The sequence below is a fragment of the Vombatus ursinus genome, unplaced genomic scaffold, assembly GCF_900497805.2.
Source record: "Vombatus ursinus unplaced genomic scaffold, bare-nosed wombat genome assembly UNPS02014847.1, whole genome shotgun sequence".
NCBI lineage: Eukaryota > Metazoa > Chordata > Mammalia > Diprotodontia > Vombatidae > Vombatus > Vombatus ursinus.
The window spans coordinates 14,662,940-14,687,179 of NW_020954625.1; the positions used below are offsets into that span (position 1 = coordinate 14,662,940).

Here is a 24,240-nt window from a genome sequence, read left to right on the forward strand (position 1 = left end):
CAATTTTAAGATGCCAGAAACTAGGGGCTCAGGAAGGACTCAGAGGAGGAGATGCCCTGACACTGAGCCCTGCGGGCAACCAAGGATTCTAACGGGGGAGAGGAGAAGGGAGAGCCCTCCAGGCAGAGGGACAGCCTGGCAAAGGCTCTTTAAGGTTGGGTCTTAAACCAGTCGTGGGACATGGCATTGGAGTGGAACCAAACAGTGGACAGGGAATCAGGGAGATGTCGGTTCAAATCCTGACCATAACATTGGCCCATAGGGTGAATGTGGCCATGTCACATAAACTTTGGGACCTCAGCTGGTTCATCCAAAAAATGTGGATGATAATATTTGTGCTATCAGAGGATGGTGGTAAGGGAAAGACTTGGTAAACATAAAATCTTTAGAAAGGGAGCCTTATGTCATTGCTGTCATTTTTTTGTTACTGTTAGGAGCTATCTTGTTCAGAGAATCCCAGTACCTCCTGAGGGATAAGAACTGGGTTTTGAGTCAGCCACATATAACCGATGCCATTTCCCTGGCCATCCTCACTCCTCAACTCTTGTGGTGACTTGACCAATTTTTCTTTAAATGTAAAATCCTTGTCTTGATCTATACAACTGGTAACCCACCATTTTCCCCCTTGATATCCCTTAGTCGGGCCTTACCCCAATCCACGTGGCTGCTTTTATGGGGCATGCAAATATCGTATCTCAGCTCATGCATCACGGAGCATCACCAAACACCACCAACGTGGTGAGTACCTTTTATAACAAAGAGGGCAAGGGAAAAACAAGCATTTATTAAGAACTCTTACATTAAAGGACATCTTGAATGGAGGCATAATTCACCTATCATAAAATAATTTTATTTTCCACAAGAGTGGGTGCTTTGTCAGTAACACATGGTACTTGAAAGATACTGACCCAAAGAGTAGCCAGCTTGCCATGCCTTAGCAAATAGTATGTGTATTTTGGCCTTTGGAATAATTCCAAGTTCAAGAGTTACTCAGTTTGACATCCTAGTGACAGCAAAGATAGGCAGAACAATATGGAGGAAAGGAATTAACTTTGTGCATGCACTGAATACATGCTTCATTGATCAGAATTTCAGGAAGCTCTCCAGGGACTTAGGATAACAACCCCTCCTTCATGACTGTATTTGAGTAAGTGATAGCTTGCCATATGTCTAGTGCTTCCAGAAACTAAGCCCTTTGTGGGGGAGGAGAGAGGGAGATCCTGGTCAAACCAAGGTCATACCAATGCCCACTCTACCCCAGGCCATAAAACACTGAGGGTCCAAAGGGATTCTTTACCTCCACCTGCATAAAGTGAATACAAGAAGCATCTTGATAATCTGATGGCACCTTGATCCCATCAGTGTGAATGAATAGTCCCTCCATGGTGCAAATCATAGCCCATCTCTGTCTTCTCACCTTATATCATTCTTGCCCATGTATTTCCTCCATTCAAGGTCTACTCAACAGGCGTCTCTAACTTCTTTTCCTATTTTGCTGATACCAAGGCAGGGCTCAAGGCTATCCATTTAACCTCATTCTTGCCATTATTGGGCACATTCTTGACCAACTTGCCTCCTTTTTGAGACATGTGTCCCTGATGGTGATTAGCCCTAATGTATCTCTTTGCCCATAGTAGGAGCATAATAAATGTCAATTGAATGAATGTCTTTGACTCCACTTCTCATACACAGGTTATTGTTGGCTATATGTAGCCTACTCACAGTATCAGTCAGGGTCATGGTTTTCCTTGATTCGTAGCCATGGAGCATCTCTGGGAGAATGTCAGTAATTTTTTTTAAAAAGGCTAAGATGCCAGCAAATCATTCAAAGATATTGGGCCAAATGAGGGGCCCCTGACTGTTTCCCAGCTCCATTTTTTAAGTACTGATCATCTTCTCTTGCTGTTGTGAACTAGAGAGGAGAGACAGCTCTGCACATGGCAGCCCGTGCCGGCCAATCAGAAGTCGTGCGGTATCTGGTCCAAAATGGAGCCCAGGTAGAAGCTAAAGCAAAGGTGAGTGTATCCAAAATGCTGTTGGGTAAAATCCAGTCCAACTCAACAGAATTAAGAACTCACTGGGTACAGGGAATACAAGGAGAAAACAGAAAAAATCCCTGCCCTCAAAAAGCTTATGTTTTATTCAAGAGATACAACATATAAACAGATAAGTACATACATGATTATTATTTGAGGACTGATAGAGAACTACAATTTGGGCAATCAAGGTCTTCCTGTAGAAGGTGGCACATGAGCTGGACCCTAAAGGAAAACCCCTTATAGCTATATAATGGTCCTGGAATGAGAGACAGACAGACAGACAGAGAGAGACAGAGAGAGAGAAAAAAGAGAGAAGAAGAAGAAGAGAGGAGAGACAGAGAGACAAAGGCAGAGATAAAAAAGAGGAGAGAGACACTGACAGAGAGGGTGAGAGTGAGAGAGACAGAGACAGAGAGAGGAGAGAGACACAGAAAGAAAGATAGAGAAAGGGGCCCAGGGAATCGAAGTGATTTTCCCAAGGTTGTCTTACTAGTTATATGAGAGTTGGGACTGGAAACCATGTTTTCTACTTATATTACATACCTAAGTTTATAACTCCAAATTCAAGAGTCTTTCCATTGTATCACTAAAAAGTAATTAGGTAGACCATATACATAATGAGTGATAGAAATGGTTGGCACATCACCCAACTCCATGACTCAGAGCTCATTCAGGAACTAAGAAATGTTAGTTAGAAAGCCAAGAGCCCAGGGAAGAATGATAATTCTGAAGCAATGATGAGATTTGTAATTAATTCTAGAAATAAAATACTCAAAGGATTCAGAGATTAGAAATAGGAGTCTGGATGAGGCTTTCACCTCAGGGACCTTAAGTCATCTGTAGTAGATTTAAAAAGTCAAGACCACAAGCATTTTTAAGCCCCTACTATGTGCCAGTCACTCTGCTAAGTGTGGGATTATGTCAACTCACCTCTTATTCCCCGGGGAAAATCTCACATCCTCCAAGGTTTCTGGAGTCCTTGAGGAGAGACGTTCCATATTTTGAATAATAACTACTTCTGCCTTTGGAGTAGGTAGTGACAGGCTATGAGAAGAGATGAAAGGTAAGGAGACAATATGGTGGCCTCAACAATCGTTGCTGGCCACCAGGAGAGAGCACTGGCTGTCTAGTAGAATAAATAGTCTGCTTTCTGGGAGAACAAAGTCTGCGAATATTGTGAAGGAGACGGAAATTCAAGTAGTGACTTTGAAGAACAATTATTGGAGGGTAGGAAGAAAGGAAAACAGCCCTGCAAAGTGTGAGACCGGCACCATTCAGTGAGATGAAATGAGAGAACCATTGAAAGGAAGCACGTAATGTTGAGACTTTGATAAGTGATGGTTGGAGAGGGATGGGGCCTTTTTCACTCTCTGCAAAGGGAGCTCCATGGCCTTCTGTTCCGATCCATACCGAAATAAGAATTCCTCTTGCAACATCCAGCCCTTGCTTGAAGACTTCCAGGGAGGAGGAACCCAGTTCCTCACAGGATAGCCTGTTCCACTTTGGAATAGTTCTAATTATTAGGAAGTTTTCCCTGACGTTGGCTTTCAGTAACTTACCTGTGACTCCTACTTCTGTTCTCTGAGGCCAACTACCAAGCCTAATACCTCTTCCACTTGACAGCCCTTCAGATTCTGAAGGCAGCTATCATGCCTTCCTGAGACTTTCCTTCTCTAGCCTGAATATCCCCAGTTCCTCATGAGGCTTGGACTTTAGGCGTTTCTCTGTCCTGAACATCCTCTTCTGGAAGTGCCCCTCCTTGTCAATGTCCTTCTTAGAATGCATCACCCGGAGCTGGACACAGTATGGTCTGGTCAGGAGCAAAATACAATCTCCCAAAACCTCCACCTCAGTTCATGTGGCTTATCATGCATTCAAATCCTGCCTGCGTGACCTTGAGAAAGTCACAGCCTCTCTCAACCTCAAGTTTCCTTTTCTGTAAGAAGGGGATAATAGCCCCTACCTCACAGGTTTGTTGTGAGAGCCAAGCAAGATAACACATGGAAAATGCTTCACAAACCTCAAAGCTCTACATAAAGGCTAGCTGTCATCATCACCATTATTATCCTGTCCCTTTCGGACAAGACACACCTTTCCAAAGCTATATTTCAGTCGTGGGTCACATCACACCAAGTTTCCGTGATACCTATGAGGTCAAATGTTCTTCTTTATCTCAGGATATACGGAGAGGTCAGAGTTCTAGTGAAAACTGAGTTTGTGATTACAAGGACTTCGGAGGTAGCTTCAGCTACCTTTAGATTTGGTCTGAAATTCTGCCCCATCACCCTAAGCGTACTATGCTAGATGAAGATGTCACAATGGGCATTTCCTTTGCTAGGGGTGCAAGTCCCCAGATATAGGGTTATAAGTACTTCAAAGTGAGTCCTGGTCACTTTGTGGTCATTTCATTCCCGTCAGGATATAGCTATAGCCAAACTCAAATTGCCATGAGGGGAAGCTCATTAGTAATTAATACTCATGAGTTTGGCCAATGAAGAGCTATCTGGGGTTAGAAAGTAGCACTGATAGCACTTTTTCTGGAAGGACCTAGATGAAGACTTTGAGGCCCACCTACCAAGTCGTCCTAGGCCTGATATTTTGAAGGTCTGGAGTGATATCGCTGTGTGAACAGATAATCACATGGGCTCCCAAAACATGCCTTAGAATGATGGATCATAGTTTTGTATGTTGTTGGTAAGTCCTTTTTCAGTCATGTCTGACTCTTCATGAATCAATTTGGGGTTTTCTTGGAAAAGATACTGGAAGGGTCTGCCATTTCCTTCTCCAACTCATTTTGCAGATGAGGAAACTGAAACAAATAGGATTAAGTGGCTTGCGTTTGTCGCACAGCCAGTAAATGTCTGAGCCCTGGTAGAACTCAATCCCACCTAACTCTAAGGCCAGAAGTCTATCCACTGCACCACCTAGCTGCCTTCATAGCCTCAGAATATGTTTCATATCAGAAATATACTTCAAATTATCTCTGAAAGACCAACTCATCACAGATTTGGCTCTCACCCGTATACTGATCCCTTGATGGGCATATCATCAAATAATTCAATAAGAAACCAGGAACCTTTGAATGGAAAAACTCATGCTCTCCCCAAGTCGATTTGCTGTGGGTTAGCACACCAAGAAAGAGACAATAGAAAATACAGATAATGCAGGAGCCCTGCTTCTATACCCCAAAGGCTCTGCTGGGTCTCATTGTGACTCTGTGAAAATGCCTGCCTATCACACAGCACAGAAATGGGCATGTTAAATCTGCCCATGTAGGTAACAGTCTTTCATCCTCCCTAAATATTCTATCACATAATACCTACAAGGATGGTAGGATGCAGCCTGGGCAACTGGCTTCCACAGTGCTTACATACTCTTTAAGCTATTAGACCATTTCCAGTGTTTCCAATAACCCTATTATCATCTTGGCTACCATTTCTGAACCCTGACGATGAAGATAAGTGGGCTACTCCCTATAAGTATGCCACAGGACCGGATCTGACTCCAAAATAACAGTCCTCCACACTTTTCAAAATGGCGCCCTGGCCTTCACTAACTCACTTTTGCTTTGCCGTTCAGGATGACCAGACTCCGCTCCACATTTCGGCTCGACTGGGAAAGGCAGACATAGTCCAGCAGCTTTTGCAACAAGGAGCCTCTCCAAATGCAGCTACCACTTCCGGGTACACTCCTTTACACCTTTCAGCACGAGAGGGACATGAGGACGTGGCCTCAGTTCTTTTGGACAATGGTGCATCGTTAGCTATAACGACAAAGGTACGGGAGTCTTAGAAAAGTGATGGTATTCCCCAGATATATCCACCTTTACTGCAATCGGGGCATTGAACACCACGGAAACAACTGTATGACATGTTTCAAACTTGAGAAGTCGCTACAACCCTAATTGTAGTGAGCAGAGGCCTGTTTATTTTCATCTCGTATGTCTCTCTATGTTATCTTGTGATTAAAACTTGTTGAATCTCTCTACAAAGTCACAGCTCAGTTGCACCGATGGCTATCTCTCGGTTGTTTTGATTGACTCAGACAGTTTGCAAAAGATTCAGTCAGCAGATTTCTCTGGCAGAGTGCAAAGGGATGAACAGATTGGCTGACATGGCCAGAATGCAGAAGGCTGAGGATGGTGCTCACCAGCTAACCTCTCCCTGCTTCTCCAGTGCTGTGTCAGCTCAGGAAGTGGACACTCCACCTCCCCCCAAGGCTGGGAATAAAACAAATGACCAACCGTAATAGGGCTTCAGTCCCAGCTTTGAGACCAAACCACATACCTTCTCTACGTCCAAGAATTGTTGTTCACTTGCACTCTTAGCCAAACTCCCAGACGCAACCGCAGATGAATTGGTCAGAGATATGCTTAGAAGATAAGAACTCATTGCTATTTTATATTTGTTTATTTGGACATGTCATTATTTTATGATAAAAGTAGTAAGAGTCCAGTCAGGGAAATAGAAAATTGTGGTATAATGGGTTGAAAGCAACTAGGACCTACTTCCTTTTACTCTGGTTCTTTCGGGAACAATGACCGGATGTGAGGCAGCTTTTCTAGATTCTCATTTACCTGGGATTCAACATGGAAGAGAAGATAGTGATATTTTCAGCATGACAGCCCAGTTTTGGCCTTGCCCCAAGAATATGGCCTCAGGGACTTGCTTGAGTTTGCTGTGGGTCATAATCTGACAAGGAGAGTGAGGCCAATCAGGGCTTGTCCAGATCAGCTTCTGGACCCACCTTTGGTCCTTTGGGGCACGTGGAGTCACTTAGTACCAAGATGGTCCAGGATTATTTGAGGTGTCAGAAACAAGGGAGAACATTCACTTACTTGAATCATCTGACTCCCCCCTTATTGAATCCTAAATAGCCCAAAGCCATGCTCCACCCCCCAGGATAGCGCTGGATGCCCAGGCAGTCACATGTAGGTCCCTCTGACATATAGGCCCTTGTATTTGGGTCAGCTCTAGTGCAACTGACATAAGAAAACAGAGTGAGGCAGGTGTATTGTGGCAGTAAGGGGAAGAAGTGTATGAGCTGGTGAGGGAAAGTTTCAACAAGATCTGAGTTCAGATCTGGCCTCAGACACTTACTAGCTGTGTGACCCTGGAAAAGCCACTTGACCTCTATCTGTCCCAGCATCCTCGTCTGTACCAGGGGGATGATAACAGCATCTGCTTCCCAGGGTGGCTGTGCAGATACAATGGGCTATTTGTAAAGCATTTCGCAGCCTCCAACCACTCACTGTATAGATGCTAGCTAGCTTTTGGGAGTGGCATCGGTTTGGTATGGGACATGCCACAAAAACCTTGAATCCTCTAAGTCAACCCAAAACTCAGTTCAGCAAACATTGACTAGCATTCTGCTCCGTGTTAGAGGAGATAGATGAGACACGGTCCGTATCCTCATGGAACTTAATGTGCTGTGGGCGGTTAAGAGGCTGGTTCATGATCGTAAGAGTGAAGGTTAGGGCTAGAAGGAGCCTTAGGGGTCATCTACCAACTTCCTCATTTTACAGATGAGGAAACTGAGGCCCAAAGAAGTATGATGACACAAAAAACTGTGACATAAAATAATATATAAGTAAGTACACGTTATGGGACCAGAGCTGCAGTTTTGTTGGTGGAATGCTTGAAAACCCAGTATGACATAATGAATAAAGAGCTGGCCTCAGCATCAAGAAGACCTGAGTTCAAGTCTCACCTCTGACCCTACTGGCTGTGTGACCCTGGGCAGGTCACAGCTTCTCAGTGCCCAGGCAGCTCTCTAAGTCACTAATCAGATGAGTGGTGATCTGAACGTGTAGAGGGATTTTCCTCCCTGGGACCACCCAATGAAATCACAGGTCCAAGTCAAAAAAAAAAAAAAATAGAGATGTATAAACACACACACACACACACACACACACACACACACACAGGATCATAGGGCACCTCAGGCTCTATTTCCAACCCAGACTTCTCTTGCAAAAGTCCAGACCCTCATCACCAAAGATCTATGAGAGTTTGCTTTAGTTTCCTGATTCCTCCAAACCTCCTTGTCAGGTGCCCAGACCTGGATGATTCAGAGGCCCTGGCCTCTTAGTTTTACCTGTGAGGTGACCGAATGACCGGGATTTGTTTGGCCACCAGCCCCACTCCTCTAGGCAGACCTCCTCCTTAGGAACAGCCTTGACTGTTGCAATGGCTTACCAGTTTCCAGGCAATAGCCCGGCGATGTTCTTCATTCTCACACTTTCTTTTTACAGAAAGGGTTCACCCCTCTTCATGTGGCTGCAAAATACGGGAAGCTGGAAGTAGCCAAACTCTTGCTTCAGAAAAATGCATCTCCAGATGCCGCAGGAAAGGTAGGAGGGGAGAGGCCAGCTCTGCCACTGGCCCCTGATGCTAATAAAAAAAAAAAAAAAGCAAATAAGCACGTACTAATATTCACGCCCACCATTATCAATGCTACTGTCATTTAGCACGAAACCAGTTTTTAGGATCAAGAGCTCCCCAGGACAGAAGCTTGTGATTGCTCAACTCTTGTGGGAACTGTCTTTTTAAATTCACAATTCCCCAGTTTAATGCCATTGCCTGAAGCCAGGACTTGGATACTCCGAGACACACCTCTAACCTAGGCCATTGTTGTTTCTGCACATGTTTTCAGAGTGGTTTAACCCCACTGCATGTAGCTGCTCACTATGATAACCAGAAAGTGGCCCTGCTTCTCCTGGACCAAGGAGCCTCGCCCCACGCCGCAGCAAAGGTACACACTAAATCCAGGGGGCGGGAAGATGGCTCAGCCTCTTTGTCTCTAGCTGGCTTTCAACTCCCACTGCCTTCTTCCCTCTTGCCTGATGTGCAGGGATGGCTTTGTCCCAATAGAAATGTAAAGTACTCAAAATCTGGGCCATCTTACTATTTAGGCAGGTTCTTAGAAAAATAATGGGTACTTAACAAACCAGATACGGTATAGTCCACAAAGAACAGGCTTCTAAATCTGAAAGGCCTGGGTTCAAACCCTATTTTTAACCATACTAGCTGTAGGACCCTGGGCAGCCCCCCCAGGTGACTTTCTAGGACTCTTGCCAATTTCCATTGAAGGTGTTTATTGTTTTTATTTTGTTTTTGTTTTTGTTTTTTGGCTAGGCAATGGGGTTAAGTGACTTGCCCAGAGTCACACAGCTAGTAAGTGTTATATATCTGAGGCCAGATTTGAACTCAGGTCCTCCTGACTCCAGGGCCAGTGCTCTATCCACTGCACCACCTAGCTGCCCCCATTGAAGGAGTTTATTAAGCATCTGCTAGATGTGAGAGGCAGCCATAGAGAGTTGGCTTCTAAGTCAGCAAAACCTGGGCTCAAGTTTCCCTCTGACACGTCTTAGCTCTGGCACCATAGAGAAGTCCTTCAGCCTTCTAGACCGCCCCCCCCCCCCCCCCCCCCCCCCCCCCGGAGAACCCCCCCCCCCCTCCACCCCCCCCCCCCCCCCCCAGCTAATCTCCAGGTATATCCACTGCAGGACAGGTGCCAGCTCACTGTGGAAGGAGTTGCCTCATCGGGAGTTCCCTAGGCCCATGAAATCATAAGTCCAGCCAAAAAACTAAGCGCTCATGGGTTGACTTTTCCTTCAGATGCTCAGACATGTTAGTGCTTGAGACAGCATAATAAAAATCACTTAGGTTACCCTCTCATTCTGAAGATGAAGAAACTGAGTCTCAAAGCACCACAGATCATAAGTGACAGAGACCATATTTGACCCCAGGTCCCCTGACCACAAATCCAGCATCCTTCCCACTGAGGGATAAGTGGTTGTGGTGGTAGGGGGGGGACAAATGGGAGAGAACTAGGTGAGACTGAAAATGCAGAATCACCAGGAGGGGGCCGGACATTTCTAGTTAGTCAACATCACATCAAATTGTTCATAGATTCCTGAAGACAAAAAGAGAGTTACTTGAAGTGTCTGAGGCAAGACTCGAACCTATGTCTTCTGACTCTCTAGCCCAGAGACCCTTCCACCATGCCACTGCAGGCTTAACCTTGACTCTGAGCGTTGCTTTTTCTAGCATGCTTCTCAGATGACTGAAAAAAGATAATGCTTCCCATGGTTCTCCAGCGCTGCTGACTTCATGGACAGCTCATGAATTAGCACAGTCCATTTAAAACAGGTCTAATTTAATGCCACGTTGCATTTAATGAGGACTACTGATGACGAGTCCTGCATTATTGAGCTCCCAGCCATTATCAGCTACGTCGAGTGGTCAAATATGACGTGAGCTCTTGGATTCTGCTGAAGGAGCCCACCATCTCTTCCTCTCTCTGGTGATAGACTTGGGTCCAGCTCTATGGCTTGAAAGGCCCTCAATAACTCATATCTCTATAGTGCTTTATAGTAATTCATATATATGTATATATATATATATGTGTGTGTGTGTGTATATATATATATATATATATATATATATATATATGTACTGTGAGCTCTCTGAGGGCTCAATCAGTCAACAAACAAATTTAAGTGCGTCTACTATGTGCCAGGCACTGTGCTGAACACTGGAGACTGTCTTTTGACTCTCTTTGTAATCTCAGTATTTAGTACAGTGCCTGACACATACTGTAGGCAGTTAATAAATGTTTATTGATTGATTGACTTCAGATTTTGCCAACTGATAGATAGGCACATACATACATACATACATATGTGAACTCATTTGTTCCTCATATGTAAATAACCCTTTAAATTAGGTGCTATTATTATCCCCATTTTATGGAGAAAATGGAGGCAGATTGAGGTCAAGTGTCTTGCAGAGGTCACACAGCCGAATCAGGATTTGAACTCAGGTCTTTTTCACTACAAGGCCAGTGCCCTATCAGCTGTGCCACCCAACTGAGTCCAGATCCATAGCTTATTAACCGCTAACATTTCAATAGTACTTTAAGGCTACAAAAGTTTTTTTATTTATGGGTGAGGAAATTGAGGTAGAAAGAGATGAAGGGATTTATCTAGTTAGATTCACACAGCTGCAGAGTCCCCAGGTTGGAATTCAAACTCAGGTCCTCCTAAATAAAATAGAGTGCTCTATCCATTATACCACCCTGCCTCCCGGGTGACCCTGGATAAGTCACTTCACTCTCAGTCAGTCAGCCAGTCAGTTAGCATTTATTAAGCACCTACTACCTGCCAGGCACTGTGCTAAGCTTTGGAAATACAAAGAAAGACCAAAAACAAAAAACAAAAAAAAAACAGTCCCTGCCCTCAAGGAGCTCACAGTCTAACGGGAGGATACCATGCAATGTTCCAACAAGACATAGATGGGATCAGCTGAGAATAGTCTCAGAGGGAAGGCAGTAAGATTAATGGGTGCTGGGAAAGGCTTCTCGCACAAGGCAGGACTCTAGCTGAGACTTGAAGCCAGGGAAGCAGGAGGCAGAGATGAGGCCGGAGAGTGTTCCAGGCATGGGAGACAGGCAGAGGAAATGCCTGGAGTCAAGAGATGGGGTGCAGCCTTCAGGGAATTGTAAGGAGGCCAGCCGGTGTCCCTGGATCACAGAGTCCATGCAGGAGAGGAAGGAGTAAGAAGCCTGGAAAGGTCAGAGGGGGCTGCGTTAGGAGGGGCTTCAAAAGCCAAAGAGAAGATTTTTCTATTTAATCCTATAGGGAATAGGGAGCCACGGCAGTTTATTAAATAGTGGAGTGATCTCATCAGACCTGCATTTTAGGGAGATCAGTTCGAAAGCTGAGTGGAGGGCAGGCTGGAGGGGGGAGAGGCTTGAGGCAGAGAGATCAGCAAGCAGGCGATTGCAATAGTCCATGTACAGGGTGATGAGGGCATATACCGGGGTGGTGCTGATGTCAGAGAAGAGAAGGGGGCATATAGGGGCAAATGTTTGTTGTTGGTCAGTAATTTCAGTCGTCTCCAACTTTGTGGCCCCATTTGGGGTTTTCTTGACAAAGATACTAGAGTAGTTTGCCATTTCCTTCTCCAGCTCATTTTTATAGATAAGAAAACTGAGACAAACAAGGTTAAGTGATTTGCCCAGGGTCACATGCTGGATTTGAACTCATAAAGATGAGTCTTCCTGATTCCAGGCCCAGTGCTCTATCCGCTACACCACCTAGCTGCCCATTAGAGACGTTACAAAGATAGAAATGGCAAGAGTTGACAGTTAATTGGATATGGAGGGACGAGAGTTAGGAATCAAGGGTGACACCTAATTTATGAACTTGGCCACCTGCGAGGATGGTGGTCCCTCTGACGGTCATAACAACGTTAGGAATAGAGGAGGGCTTGGAGAGAAAGATAACGATTTCCGTTTTGGAAAAGTTGAGTTTAAGACGTCTCTGCAATGATAATTGCTCAAGATGTCAAAAAGGCAGCTGTAGACTTTGTTATTTTTTTTTTGGTTTGTTTTTGTGTTTTTTAATTTTTAGGTAATTGGGGTTAAGTGACTTGCCCAAGGTCACACAGGTAGTAAGTGTCAAGTGTTTCGTCAGAGGCCGGATTTGAACTCAGGTCTTCCTGACTTCAGGGCCAGTGCTCTATCCACTGCGCCACTCAGCTGTCCTGGCAGTTGTAGACTTTGGGATAGAGGTCAGAGAGAAGTTAGGGCCAGATAAGCTCTTGGTGTTACCATTGACATGGTAGGAGATGATGAAAATACCAAGTAAAACAGTCTAGAAAGAGAAGAGGAGAAGGGGTAAAATCTCTGGTCCTAAGACTTGAGTCCAACCCTTGTTCTCTCGCTTGCTCCCTGCATGACCTCAGCCATGAGACCTTAGCCAAATCACTGCAATGGTATTATTATCTCCACCCACCCCACCCAGCACAGAGTAGGGGAGAGAGAATTCTTAGCCTCTGAATCAGGAAGATCAGGGTTCAGGTTCAGCCTCTGACTATACTGGCTGTGTGTCCTTGGACAAGTCCTCATTGACCCTCACTTGAGCACAGGCAACTCTCCGATACCAAAAATTGTTCAATAGTTGGCAATCTACATCAGTCAAGGGAGTTTTTCCTCACTTGGAGGTCCCTATACCAAGAAAATCACCCCTGCGGACTCCCGCAATATTATCACATAAATATCTGGCTCAGGGGTCCCATAACTAGAAAATAGTCAAGCTTTGGACTAAGGTGCGTCCTCTTGCTCTAAGCTCTGTACTCATTCCCCCCACATCCTGCTTCCCACTTCCACCTTTCCACGTCCTGCCTTTGGAGAGTTCAGAACTCCGGGCTGAGGTCAGCTTGGGGCTCCAGCACAGCCTTCTGCTCTTTTGCTACAAATGATGGGAAAGTCCAAACTCAGAGAACAAAGTGCCCTCGTCCAAGTTCATGGCCTCTCCCGCGGTCACTTCACTTAAGCTCTTTAAGTTATACACAGAATCGTTCTGAGGACCTTGACCCTCTAAAAAGCCATTCAGGGACAGGCAATGGTGACAGACAAGTAATGGCGGCCTAGTCTTGGGTCGCTCTTTTACTACCAGAGGGGTAATGACACTCTGATTCTGTCTGCCTCTGCATAGAATTCTGAGTGAGAAGACTGCCTAGCCCATCAATGCAGAAGCTGAGGACTTCTTTTAAAGATTTTTAAAGATTCTTATCTCCTGAGATGACCTTTGCCATTCTTCTGCTGTTTAGAAGGATCAGCTTATTTCTTTCCCATGTTTACCTTACCAGAAACACTACGTCATGTGTTCTGTGGTAAGGAAGGAAAAAAATAATCACTTGTTATTTTACCCAAATCAACATTAGGGCAGCATGGTAAAAAGGAATAATGTTTAGCTTAGTGACCTTGGGTAAGTCCTTTGATGTCCCTGGGCCTTCAATTTTCTCATAAGTCAAACATTAATGATATGCATCAATGATTATTTTTGTCAATGTTCTTTGAAAAGCAGAAAATACAAATGCAAGTCATTATTATCAATCCCGATTGTTATGTTTTCTTAATTTGCCATCTGTATAGGCCAAGCCACCCAGTATGAAAGGGCATACTTCTCCCAGATTAAGGAGAAAGAGAAGGCTAAATGAGAGTGGCTTGCTTCTGAACCACAGTTATTTAATTTGGGTGAATTTATCACTATCAACTGGGTCAATGAGAATTATTTTCTAGTTGTCAGGAAGGTGTTCAAAATTGTAGTGATTAGGCATCCATTGATCAACACATATTAAGCACCTACTAGGTGCCAGCCACTGTGCTAAGTGCTGGGAATACAAAAAAAGGCAAAGGCCAGTCCCTGCCTTCAAGGAGCTTACAATCTAATGGAGGAGGCAATATGCAAACAAATACGTACAAAGCAAGCTCCATACAGGAGAAAGAGGAGATAATTAACCGAGGGAAGGTACTGAAATGAAGAGGAGCTGTGTGAGAGAAGCTAGGTTGTTTTCTGCCTTGATTTCCTTCCCAGGAGTCATCAAGTCCTAGGCACATTTGGGTACTTCCATATACTTATTTCCAACCTCCAGATAGGTTATAATTATAATAATAACTCATCTTTATATAGCACTCCTAGGTCTTCACAACTCCTCACTCAAAACAAACCAGTGAAATCGGTCATGTGTGCCTGGCCATTTCATCTTTGTACATGAATTTGATGTCTCAGCTCAGAGACATTGGGTAACTTACCAATGGTCACACAGCTAGGAAGGGCAAAAGCCAAGATTTGAACTTTGGTTCATCTGATTCAAAGTCTAGCCCATTACACCACAAGTTGTTGGAGGCAGCAGGAGAGAGTGCTGATCCTATAGTCCAAAAGATTTGAGTTCAAATCTAGGCTCAGATTCTTGCTAGTTATGCTAGGTGAGTCACGTGACCTGCCTCCGTTTCTTCAATTGTAAATAGGGACCCACCTTTCAGGTTTATTATGAGGATCAAGAGAGATAATATTTTTAAAGCACTTAGCAACAGTGCCTGGCGCATAGTAGGTGCTTAATAAATGCTTACTTGTTTCCTTCCTTTTCTGTTTACATTTCACATCAGTAACCATATCACTTTCCTATTCAATAATAATAAAATTAATGACCAGCACTTATATAGCACTCTAAAATTTGCAAAGTGTTTTGTATATATTATCACATTTGATCCTTATAGCTACCTGGGAAGCAGGTATTTTTAGTATCCCCATTCAAATGAAAAGAACTGAGTTTGAAGTATTAATGAGGAAACCAGAATCCAAAAACATGAAATGACTAAGTCAGAATCACACAGCTAATGAGTGTCTGAGGCAGGATTTGAACCCACGTCCTCCTGACTACAAGTCCTGCCCTTTCTCCAATGCCCCACCCATTTTGTTGAGTCACATGGGAACACAAATACTTACCCTCCCACTCTATAAAGCACCATAGTGATGGGAACAATTATTCTCACCCAAGCGATGGCCAGCTTGAAGGACCCTTGTTAGCAAAAGCAATTATCAGATGGTAGGAGATCTGAGTCCCTGCCTTGACCCCTGAACATGATTGTGATGGACATGCTGAAGAATCTGGTCTCTATTTCTTCAGCCTGCATTGCCACCCATAGTGGGACGAGGCTAGCTGGCACTGCCATCCCACAGGGAGTTCTTCTCCATTTGGCCATAGGAACACGGGCTTCTGAAGCCCTGCATCGATGATTCCTCAGCCAGCTGAAGCCCCAAACTGAGAAGAGGTCAAGCCTAAAAATAGAGTTGAAAGCTCTTGTTTCTCCTTTGACGGGAGGTGCCAGGGGGGATAGGTTTCATGGGAGCTGGGAAGCTTGAGTTCCACAGAGAGTGGGGTGATTTCAAATAGTCCTAAGGTCCCCACCCCTAACCCATTACAGAAAAAGCATTTGTCTGTGCGGTTGGACAGAGCCAGGCATGACTGTGTCCCATCAGTCAGGGGCGCACAAGTGATTCAAAGTATTTGTCATTGCTAAGACTAATTCATTCCGAGGGCACCCGCAAACCATTGGACTGTTTCCCTAATCCACAAACTGCTATCTCAGAGACAATGACGGTATGATGATTCAACTCTGTTCTCAATCATAATTATTGGGACTGTTTCATTTCTCTTATGTGACCTTGGGCTTGATCTCTCAGTAATCCAGGCAAATCTCTAAGACAGAGAAAGTGCCAGTCTTCTTGATTGATTGAATTTCCTCACCTAGCAGTTTCCTGTACTGATGAAATCACTGGACAAGTCCCTATTCCTATTCCTTTATTTCTTCTCCTCCCTCCTGCCCTGCAAACCTTGATTTGGAACCAAACCTAAAAATTTGGACATGCCCCTTGGGGGAGTACCCTCATTTCCCAGCTTTTGTTTATTGGGTAAATTTATTTATTTATTGAGTACCTCTTATGTGCCCAGGCAATAAGAGAAAAGAATATTCCACTTAGTAGGAGCATGAGATTTGGACCCTTGTGAAGTCTTCGGCTTTCTGGTGTAAAGCTCTTCCCTAGGAGTCCATTTTCAAAGAGTGATGGCCAACATGGAGTACAATACATTTAGTGTCTATTTTTTTAAAAAATACTGCATAAAAACATCATGATGAAGGGGAGCCTGGGAATTGTTGGGTAGAAAGCCAACCAGCCAGTGGGCTGGCTCCATGTTGTTCCTTTCTGGCAAGTGTGTAATGAGATGCTTTACATTAACAGAACGGTTACACGCCGCTGCACATCGCGGCCAAAAAGAATCAGATGGACATAGCCACCAGCCTGCTCGAGTATGGCGCAGACGCCAACGCCGTGACCAGGCAAGGGATCTCTTCTGTGCACTTGGCTGCCCAGGAGGGCCTCGTGGACATGGTGTCCTTGCTTCTCTCCAGAAATGCCAACGTGAATCTTAGCAATAAGGTAAATGAGGTGGCTTCTCTGGGCATAGCACAGTTATCACAAAACTTGTTGACTTTGGAGTAGGTGGGGAGAAGGCCAAGTCTGAATCACTAAAGCCTAAATCATGGATTATTTTAAAAGAAATGAGTTATTATGACTTTCAAGAATCTGCTTCCATATCCCAGTGGATCCAAGATAGTGTGTTGCCTAAGACAGACTTCAACTCAGAAGATCTGGGCTCAAATCCTGGTTCCACCATGTGCCCTTGGGCCCAGTCAAATCACCTCAATTGGAACTCAGTTTCCTCAAATGTCAAATGAGAGAGTTTGACTAGATGACCTTGAAGACCTCTTCTAACTCTAAGCCTAGGAATCTGTATTCCTAATATTTGATCATAGGGATTCTCCCTCCAGTGAGGGAGATGGGAACTCAAGAGGCCACCCTTGTCCTACTACAAGTCTTCCCAGGTAACAGAGTGACAAAATTGGATGGAGTGATGAGTCTTGGGGAAGTCTGGGTTACTTTTCTTTATCCAAAGATAAGAGTGATCTGTAATTAGTGCAAAAATCATTTCTGGGCAAATTGGCTTCCCTGAACTACTTGAGCTGGTTGAAAATATTTTCTTCACTTAAGTAGAGCAAAATCCTATATTTTGAAAGTTAGAAGAGACCTGGAGAGTCTTGGTTTATCCCAGAGGTTCTGAACTCAAATAGAAACGGAGGCCACAAATCTCTACACAAGCATCTCTGTGAGCCACATATCGATTTAGTGTTGAAATGTAGTGTAATCAGTGTTTTATTGAATTCTTATTTATTTTGTTAAACATTTCCCGATTACATTTTAATGCGATTCATGCTGCACGTGAGAGTGCTGTGAGCCGCATAAGGTGTTTTGGACACCTCTGATCTCATCTAGTCCTAGCTGAACAAGGATCCACTCTGGGGCACGTGTGAAAAGTGATCATTGAGCGTTGGCTTAACAATGTCTAGTCTTGCCACATTCAAGATGGTCCCACAGGGGCCATTTTCAATCAATCAACATTTATTAAGCACCTTCTATTTGCCAGGCATTGTGCTAAGCACTGGGCACCATAACTTAGCTAATTTTATGCATCCCATGTTCCCCCTGTTAGACTGCATGTGCTAGGAAGGCAGGGAATCTTCTAAGCCTATTTAAGTTCTCCCCCCAATATCTATCCTCCTACAATACAACCCCCCCCAAAAAAAAGTCTAGCCCAAAGTTCTATACCCTAGAGATATTTGACCAATGCTTATTCAATAGAAATAACAAAGGGGCATTTTTCTAAATTTAGCACTTTAAATGCATCTGGAAAGAATTTCCACACACACCCCACCCCAACCTAAATTCCCTAAGTATTTATTTTTGTCTGTTTGCTCATTTACTATAATTAAGCAAACTCAATTCATCAAAAGATATAGAAAGGGCTCCAGGACAAACTGTATGAGCTTGGGCTTTATATTATTAAGGATCTTTGTGGTTAAGATGCTTTGAATTCTTGCCTCACCTGTCCTAATGGATGTGATTTTATTTTTCCATAATAATAATAGCTAGAATTTACATTGCGTTTTAAGGTTGGCAAAGCATTTTACAAATATTTTCCCAGGTTATCCTCACAACAACCTTAGGAGGTAGGTGCTATATAATAATATTTGTCTCATTTTAATTAATATCCCTCATTTTACAAATGAGGGAACTGAGGCAGGCTGAGGTTAAGTGACTTGCCAGGGGTCACATAGCTAGTGTCAAGTGTCTGAGGCCAACCTTAAACTCAAGGTTTCCTAGCTCCAGGTCCAGCAATCTATCCACTATACCACCTAGTATACTATTAATTAATCAATGTATTAATTATTTATTAGGTATAATTAGTTTCAGCCTTTTATTTTATGTGCAAAGGGGAACACATGGCTAGCTCTTTTTATGTAGGCATGATTATGAGATACTTAAGACCTTGATGTTTCTAAGCTTCACATGCAGTTACTGCTGAGTTCCCTCTAAGGCCGGGCTGCCCCATTCACACGTTTCCTAGAGACAGGCTGACACCTAGCTTCCTAAGCTTAAGGTCATTCTAGCTCGAATTCAGACTCTGGCTTTCTTCTAGGCATGAGAATATTGGTCACAAAGGCTCTCCTCTCCTCTGTTTCATCAGTTCTTCTCTGAGACTATGTCCACAAAATGCTTTGAAGGTTAATCAAGAGGGAAATGTGCCAGTCTGATGATGCCCAAGAGCCAGGGTGATTTTTTTTTTTGTTTTTTCCTTTTCTCTGAATTGACTGAAGTTAGCTGGTTCCAGTATAAGCACACATACAACTTCCAGGGCCCAGAAGGCAGTTCATATTGCTTCCATACTTCTGGAAGACATGGAAAATCCCAGGAGAAATCCTCTACTGTTTCAAGAATAATCCCAAGTCTATTTCAGTCATCCCTAGGAAGATTTCCTTATTTCTTTCTTTCTTTTTCTTTTTCTTGTTTTTCTTTTTCTTTTTTTGTTTTTTTGGTGAGGCAACTGGGGGCTAAGTGACTTGCCCAAGGTCACACAGCTAGTGTCAAGTGTCTAAGGTTGAATTTGAACTCGGGTCCTCCTGACTCCAGGGCTAGTGACCACTTAGCTGCCCCAAGATTTCCTTATTTGTAAAGGAAGCATATAGCCTGAGAAAAACAGTGGATAGAGAGCTGGCCTCAGAGTCAGGAAGACCTGTGTTCAAGTACTTCTGCTGACAAACACAATGGCTGTGTAGCCCTGGGCCAGTCACTTAGCATATCAGTGCCCCGGGAAACATGGAGACTCTAAGTCGCAGATCTGATGCCAGTCTACATTGATAAATCGAGCTTCTCACCTGGAGCTTCCTACCCAGTGAAAACACAGCTCAGGTCAAAAAACAAAGGTCAATGTCATAGATTTAGAGATGGAAGGACCTTAAAGGCAAACCAGCCCATACTCCCCCAGAAATCTCAGTCCTGCAGTATACATTTTTCATCTCTTTAAAAAAGAAACTTTGTATGACATGAGTATTGGAAGGTTGTCTACTACCTTGAGATTGTGGGTAGAGAGTTAGATGGTTTGCAGGCTAGTAGCCAAGAAATTCCAGAGTTGCATCACTCAGTCAATCAGCAAGCATTTATTAAGTACCCTATGGGTGCCAACATATAAAGCCCAAGTCCCTGTCTTCATGGAGCTTATAGTCTAATAGGTTCAAGATAAGGGGAATGCTGGACAGAGGGGGAGTGTTTTGACCTGAGACTTCAGATATGGCAGATGATAACATGCTCAGGTTCGAGAGGCCTTGTTTTCCTGGATAGGGTCTGAACCATTGTCTGGGCCCGGCATCCCTTCCAGGTCTCACTACTCTCTCTTTCTATCCTGCACAGTTACAATCTTTTGGTTCGTCTAGTTTGGGGTCAAGAATAGTCCAAACAGGTCATTTCTCTCAGCAGTTTCTGGGTCGACTTGAAATAGCCTTTCTGCGCATTACCACCCTTGGTAACTTTATTATTGTTGACCGTCAGTGTTCTTCAGGTGTGATCTGATTCACCTTGGTACCCAATGAACCGGAGCTCTGTTAATCAGGGGCATTTTCTCCCGAGATGGCTGGCAGCCTGACGTTGCTCACTGCGAAGGATACACTTGCTGTCTTCTCACCATAGACAGGGACCATGAGAAATGCTCAGATCTTTTAGCACACCAAAAAGGAAACTGGATTCCAGACTGATACGGTCACACAGAGCGCAGCTGTTGTAACGGTAGAGCTCTTTGAGAAGCAGAGCCCCAGTGCCTCATTTTACAGCAACCAAGGGCTGGAGAAACAAAGTGACCAGCCCATGGTAACACACAAAGTAAATGTCTGAGGCAGGATTTGAACCCAGGACCTGGGGCTCCAGAGTGAGCACTATTTCTGCCATATCACATCATCTCGGCATCTTGCCCCCAGTGGGCGGTAAGCTTCTTGAGAGCAGGGATTGTTTCTTTGTGCTTGTATTCCCAGAGCCTAACACAGTGCTTGGCACATAGTAGAGGCTTAATAAAAATGTCTTGACTGATTTATACATGAGTCTGTCAGTTCCCTACAAAGTTGCCCCAATTCCTCCTCCCAATTTGCCAGGGGCCTGTTTCTGTGGAAGCTCCACTATCCCTACGCCCCGCTCCCACTATTGGGTTACTCCCAGACTATGAGTCTATCCAGAGTTCGGTTCATTTGCTCTAGGAAAGTCAAAGAAGGAATCTGAGCCAACGGATACTTTCCATAGACTCTAGGCAAAACTTCCATTAAGAACTATCCCAAACTCCCACTCCAACCACCAAAAAAAGTATGTCTCCAACTTAGGGCAGCAGCCCACAGAACTCTGACCAATTTTGTGGCCAAAAATGCAATTTTCTCCCCCGGGAAATCTACCTGGGAAAATTACCCTCTAATTACCCTCCAATTATGTCACTGTTTGGGAAGATCTTTCCCAAACTCTTTTTTTCCTCAGGTCTGTAGAGTCCTCCACCCTAAGGGGGGAGGGACCTTGGGTGGGAGCAACTCACCCAGAAGGCGTGAGGATGCTCTGTGTCCCCAGTCCCTAGCACAGAACTTCATCCGAAAGGGGAGCCACGGAACACCAATGTCCACTGTGGAAATTTAACTGAGTTGACTGCAAAAGCCACAGAGAGACAACTTTCACCAGATGACACATAAGCTCCACACCCCGGGAACTGGATGCCTCCAAAGCTCCTTCTGGCGCTGCATCTATGATTCTTGAGTCTTGGGATCCAGACCCTAATTTCACACACACACAAAATAAATAAATGTTATTGTTGCTGTTACTCTGCTGAAAGGCCTACTCATATCAAGACCCCAAGGGTTTCTCATTTTTTCTAGCACTTAACACAGTGCCTGGCACATTGGAGATGCTTAAAAATGCTTATTGATTGATCAATTGATTGATTGATTACCTGATACAGATCACAAGCCTTCTAGATTTTACTAAAGGGCTGCATCCAAAAGTTGTCACTGCCCTGTGGACAAGCACAGGGATGAGCCTTTTCAGACGTAGGCTGGCCCTTGGGTGATAGACCGGCCTGCTTGAATTCTCTCCATGTCCTAAGATGAGCTTGTGTCCTGATACCTTTAATTTGAGAAGCCAGGATCACATCCATGCAGTGGGGCATCAGAGGAGGATTTTTGTGCAAGGAAAAGGGTTTATTGGATTATTGGGAAAATGAAATTTTGGTGATGTATAAAGTATAATTTCCTTGAGGACAGGAACTTTCTTGATCACATCCTCAGCACTAGGCATACAGTAGCTACTTAATAAATGTTTACAGATTGGTTTTATAAGTCCTGTTTTCTCCTATGTGTTCTTTTTATTAACATTATGTCTGACTATCTTATCAACTCCATGTATTTTTTGTGTACTAAAAGGTGACTGGTTTTGTGTGCTTTCCAGAGTGGCCTGACACCGCTCCACCTGGCTGCACAAGAGGACAGAGTGAATGTGGCCGAGGTCCTTGTGAATCAAGGAGCAGCCATCGATGCCCCAACCAAGGTATGACCTGCCTTTCCTCGGGTGCTGCAGCCCTATGACAAACATCAGTCATCACTCAGCATGGAAAATGTCTATGGAGCACATGCCCTCTCACGCTCCGTATGTGCAAGACATCAGATATTCTCCATGTTAACTTTTTGACCCATCAATTGTCTCTTCTCCAAGGAGACTGAAACAATATAGTTCTACCGTATGACTTTTTAATTAAATAATTTTCCTATAAATAATAGCAATCTCAATAAAAACAATGACTGATTAAATAAGGAATAAAATCACAAAGGAAACCGTAAATATCAAACTATATAAAGTGTTCCGAAAGGAAAAAGACATCTACATACATGGCATTATTAGTAATAACACATGATATATCATTACAGATTATATATTATAAAATACATAATAGCTAACACAATATTTATTTGAAATTTTTATATTATATAAAATTCTCATTTTATATAATAAGATATTTCTATAAAATTCAGCAAAATAATGATCATTACATCTTTTTAGCTCTAGGTCCCCTTTCTAATCTCTTTCCTTCTCTGTACTTAGCAGATCTCATTATTTATTTTACATAGTCCTAGTGGGTATATGTGCTGCTTTTCTCATTCTGCTTTCTTCTCCTTTCATCCTTTTATAGAAATGATTTCCTATTTCTCTGTGGTATTCTTATTTGTCATTTTTTATAGAGTGATAGTATTCCATTATGTCAAAATACCACAATTTATTCAGGCATTTGCTGGTTATGGGACACCAAGGATGATTACAACTTATCAGTATAGTAAATAAATCCTCTGTGAATCACAGAATTACTTGGTTGGAAGGAACTTGAGAGCCCATCAAGGTCAACTCATAACTGAACAAGACCCCCGTGACAATATATTATTGTACACAGAAATGTCTTTACTAGATGCTTTGTGGTGGGATCACTGGAAAAAGCGGTCTGATGAGTTTTGTAGCCCTTGTGGCATGTCACCAATGTGAAACATTCTTTTGAAATCCTATTTTTTTTTCATGATGTGGTTGTCTTGGTATAGATCCCTAGCACATAATAATAATAATAGCTAACATTTATATAGCACCTAGGCAGCTAGGGGGGTGCCATGGTGCATAGAGCACTGGGCTGGATGTCCTGAGTTCAAATCCAGCCTCAGACATTTACTACCTATGTGACCCTAGGCAAGTCACTTCACCCTGTTTGCCTCAGTTTTCTCATCAGTAAAATGAGTTAGAGAAGGAAATGGCAATCACTCCAGTATCTCTGCCAAGAGAACCCCAGATGGGGTCAGGAAGAATTGGACATGACTGAAAAACAACTGAACAACAAAAATGTAGCACCTACTATGTGCAACCACTGTGCTGAGTGCTTTATAGTTATCTCTTTTGATCCTCACAACAACCCTAGGAGGTTGTTACTGTCATTATCCCCTTTTTGCAGATGAACAACAAAAGAAATGCCTCATTCCTATAGGCCAGTCACTGAAGGGCAGAGAGCAAAGGATCAAAGTCTTCGTGACATTTTTTAAGACCATTTAAAGATAGACAAATGAAAAAATGTGAATCTGTTTTTATAAATACAGATAGAACCACTCAGAAAGACTTCACAACTTTATTTTCTACTTGAATCTCTCAGTGTTTGTGATACTGATGTAGAGATAATAGATAGTTCATTGGATTGGAGTCAGGAAGACCTAGGTTCAAATCCTACCTTAAACACTAGCTATGTAACCCAAAACAAGTCAAGTTAACTCTCTGAGGCTTCATGTCCTTATCTGTAAAATGGGTATAATAAGATAAGGCCTTTAGCACTTGCCTCAGAAGACTGTGGTGGATGAAAAGATTTAAGGTGAATCACTATAGAAATCATTATATATGTAATTATTTATCACA

At 43.5% G+C, this 24,240-nt stretch overlaps 1 protein-coding gene across 8 annotated transcripts in view; it reads left to right on the forward strand.

The window, feature by feature from the left end:
* The window catches only part of ANK3 (ankyrin 3), a 568,906-nt gene that overhangs the window by 401,311 nt on the left and 143,355 nt on the right, over positions 1-24,240 (forward strand). For 6 of the 8 annotated variants that reach the window (XM_027840586.1, XM_027840580.1, XM_027840579.1 and 3 more), the window contains exons 12-18: positions 640-738; positions 1,917-2,015; positions 5,619-5,816; positions 8,293-8,391; positions 8,694-8,792; positions 16,630-16,827; positions 22,252-22,350. In XM_027840586.1, coding sequence (XP_027696387.1) covers positions 640-738; positions 1,917-2,015; positions 5,619-5,816; positions 8,293-8,391; positions 8,694-8,792; positions 16,630-16,827; positions 22,252-22,350 — 891 coding nt within the window. The remainder of the gene's footprint in view (positions 1-639; positions 739-1,916; positions 2,016-5,618; positions 5,817-8,292; positions 8,392-8,693; positions 8,793-16,629; positions 16,828-22,251; positions 22,351-24,240) is intronic. The other 2 variants (XM_027840583.1, XM_027840585.1) reach the window with 1 other exon arrangement.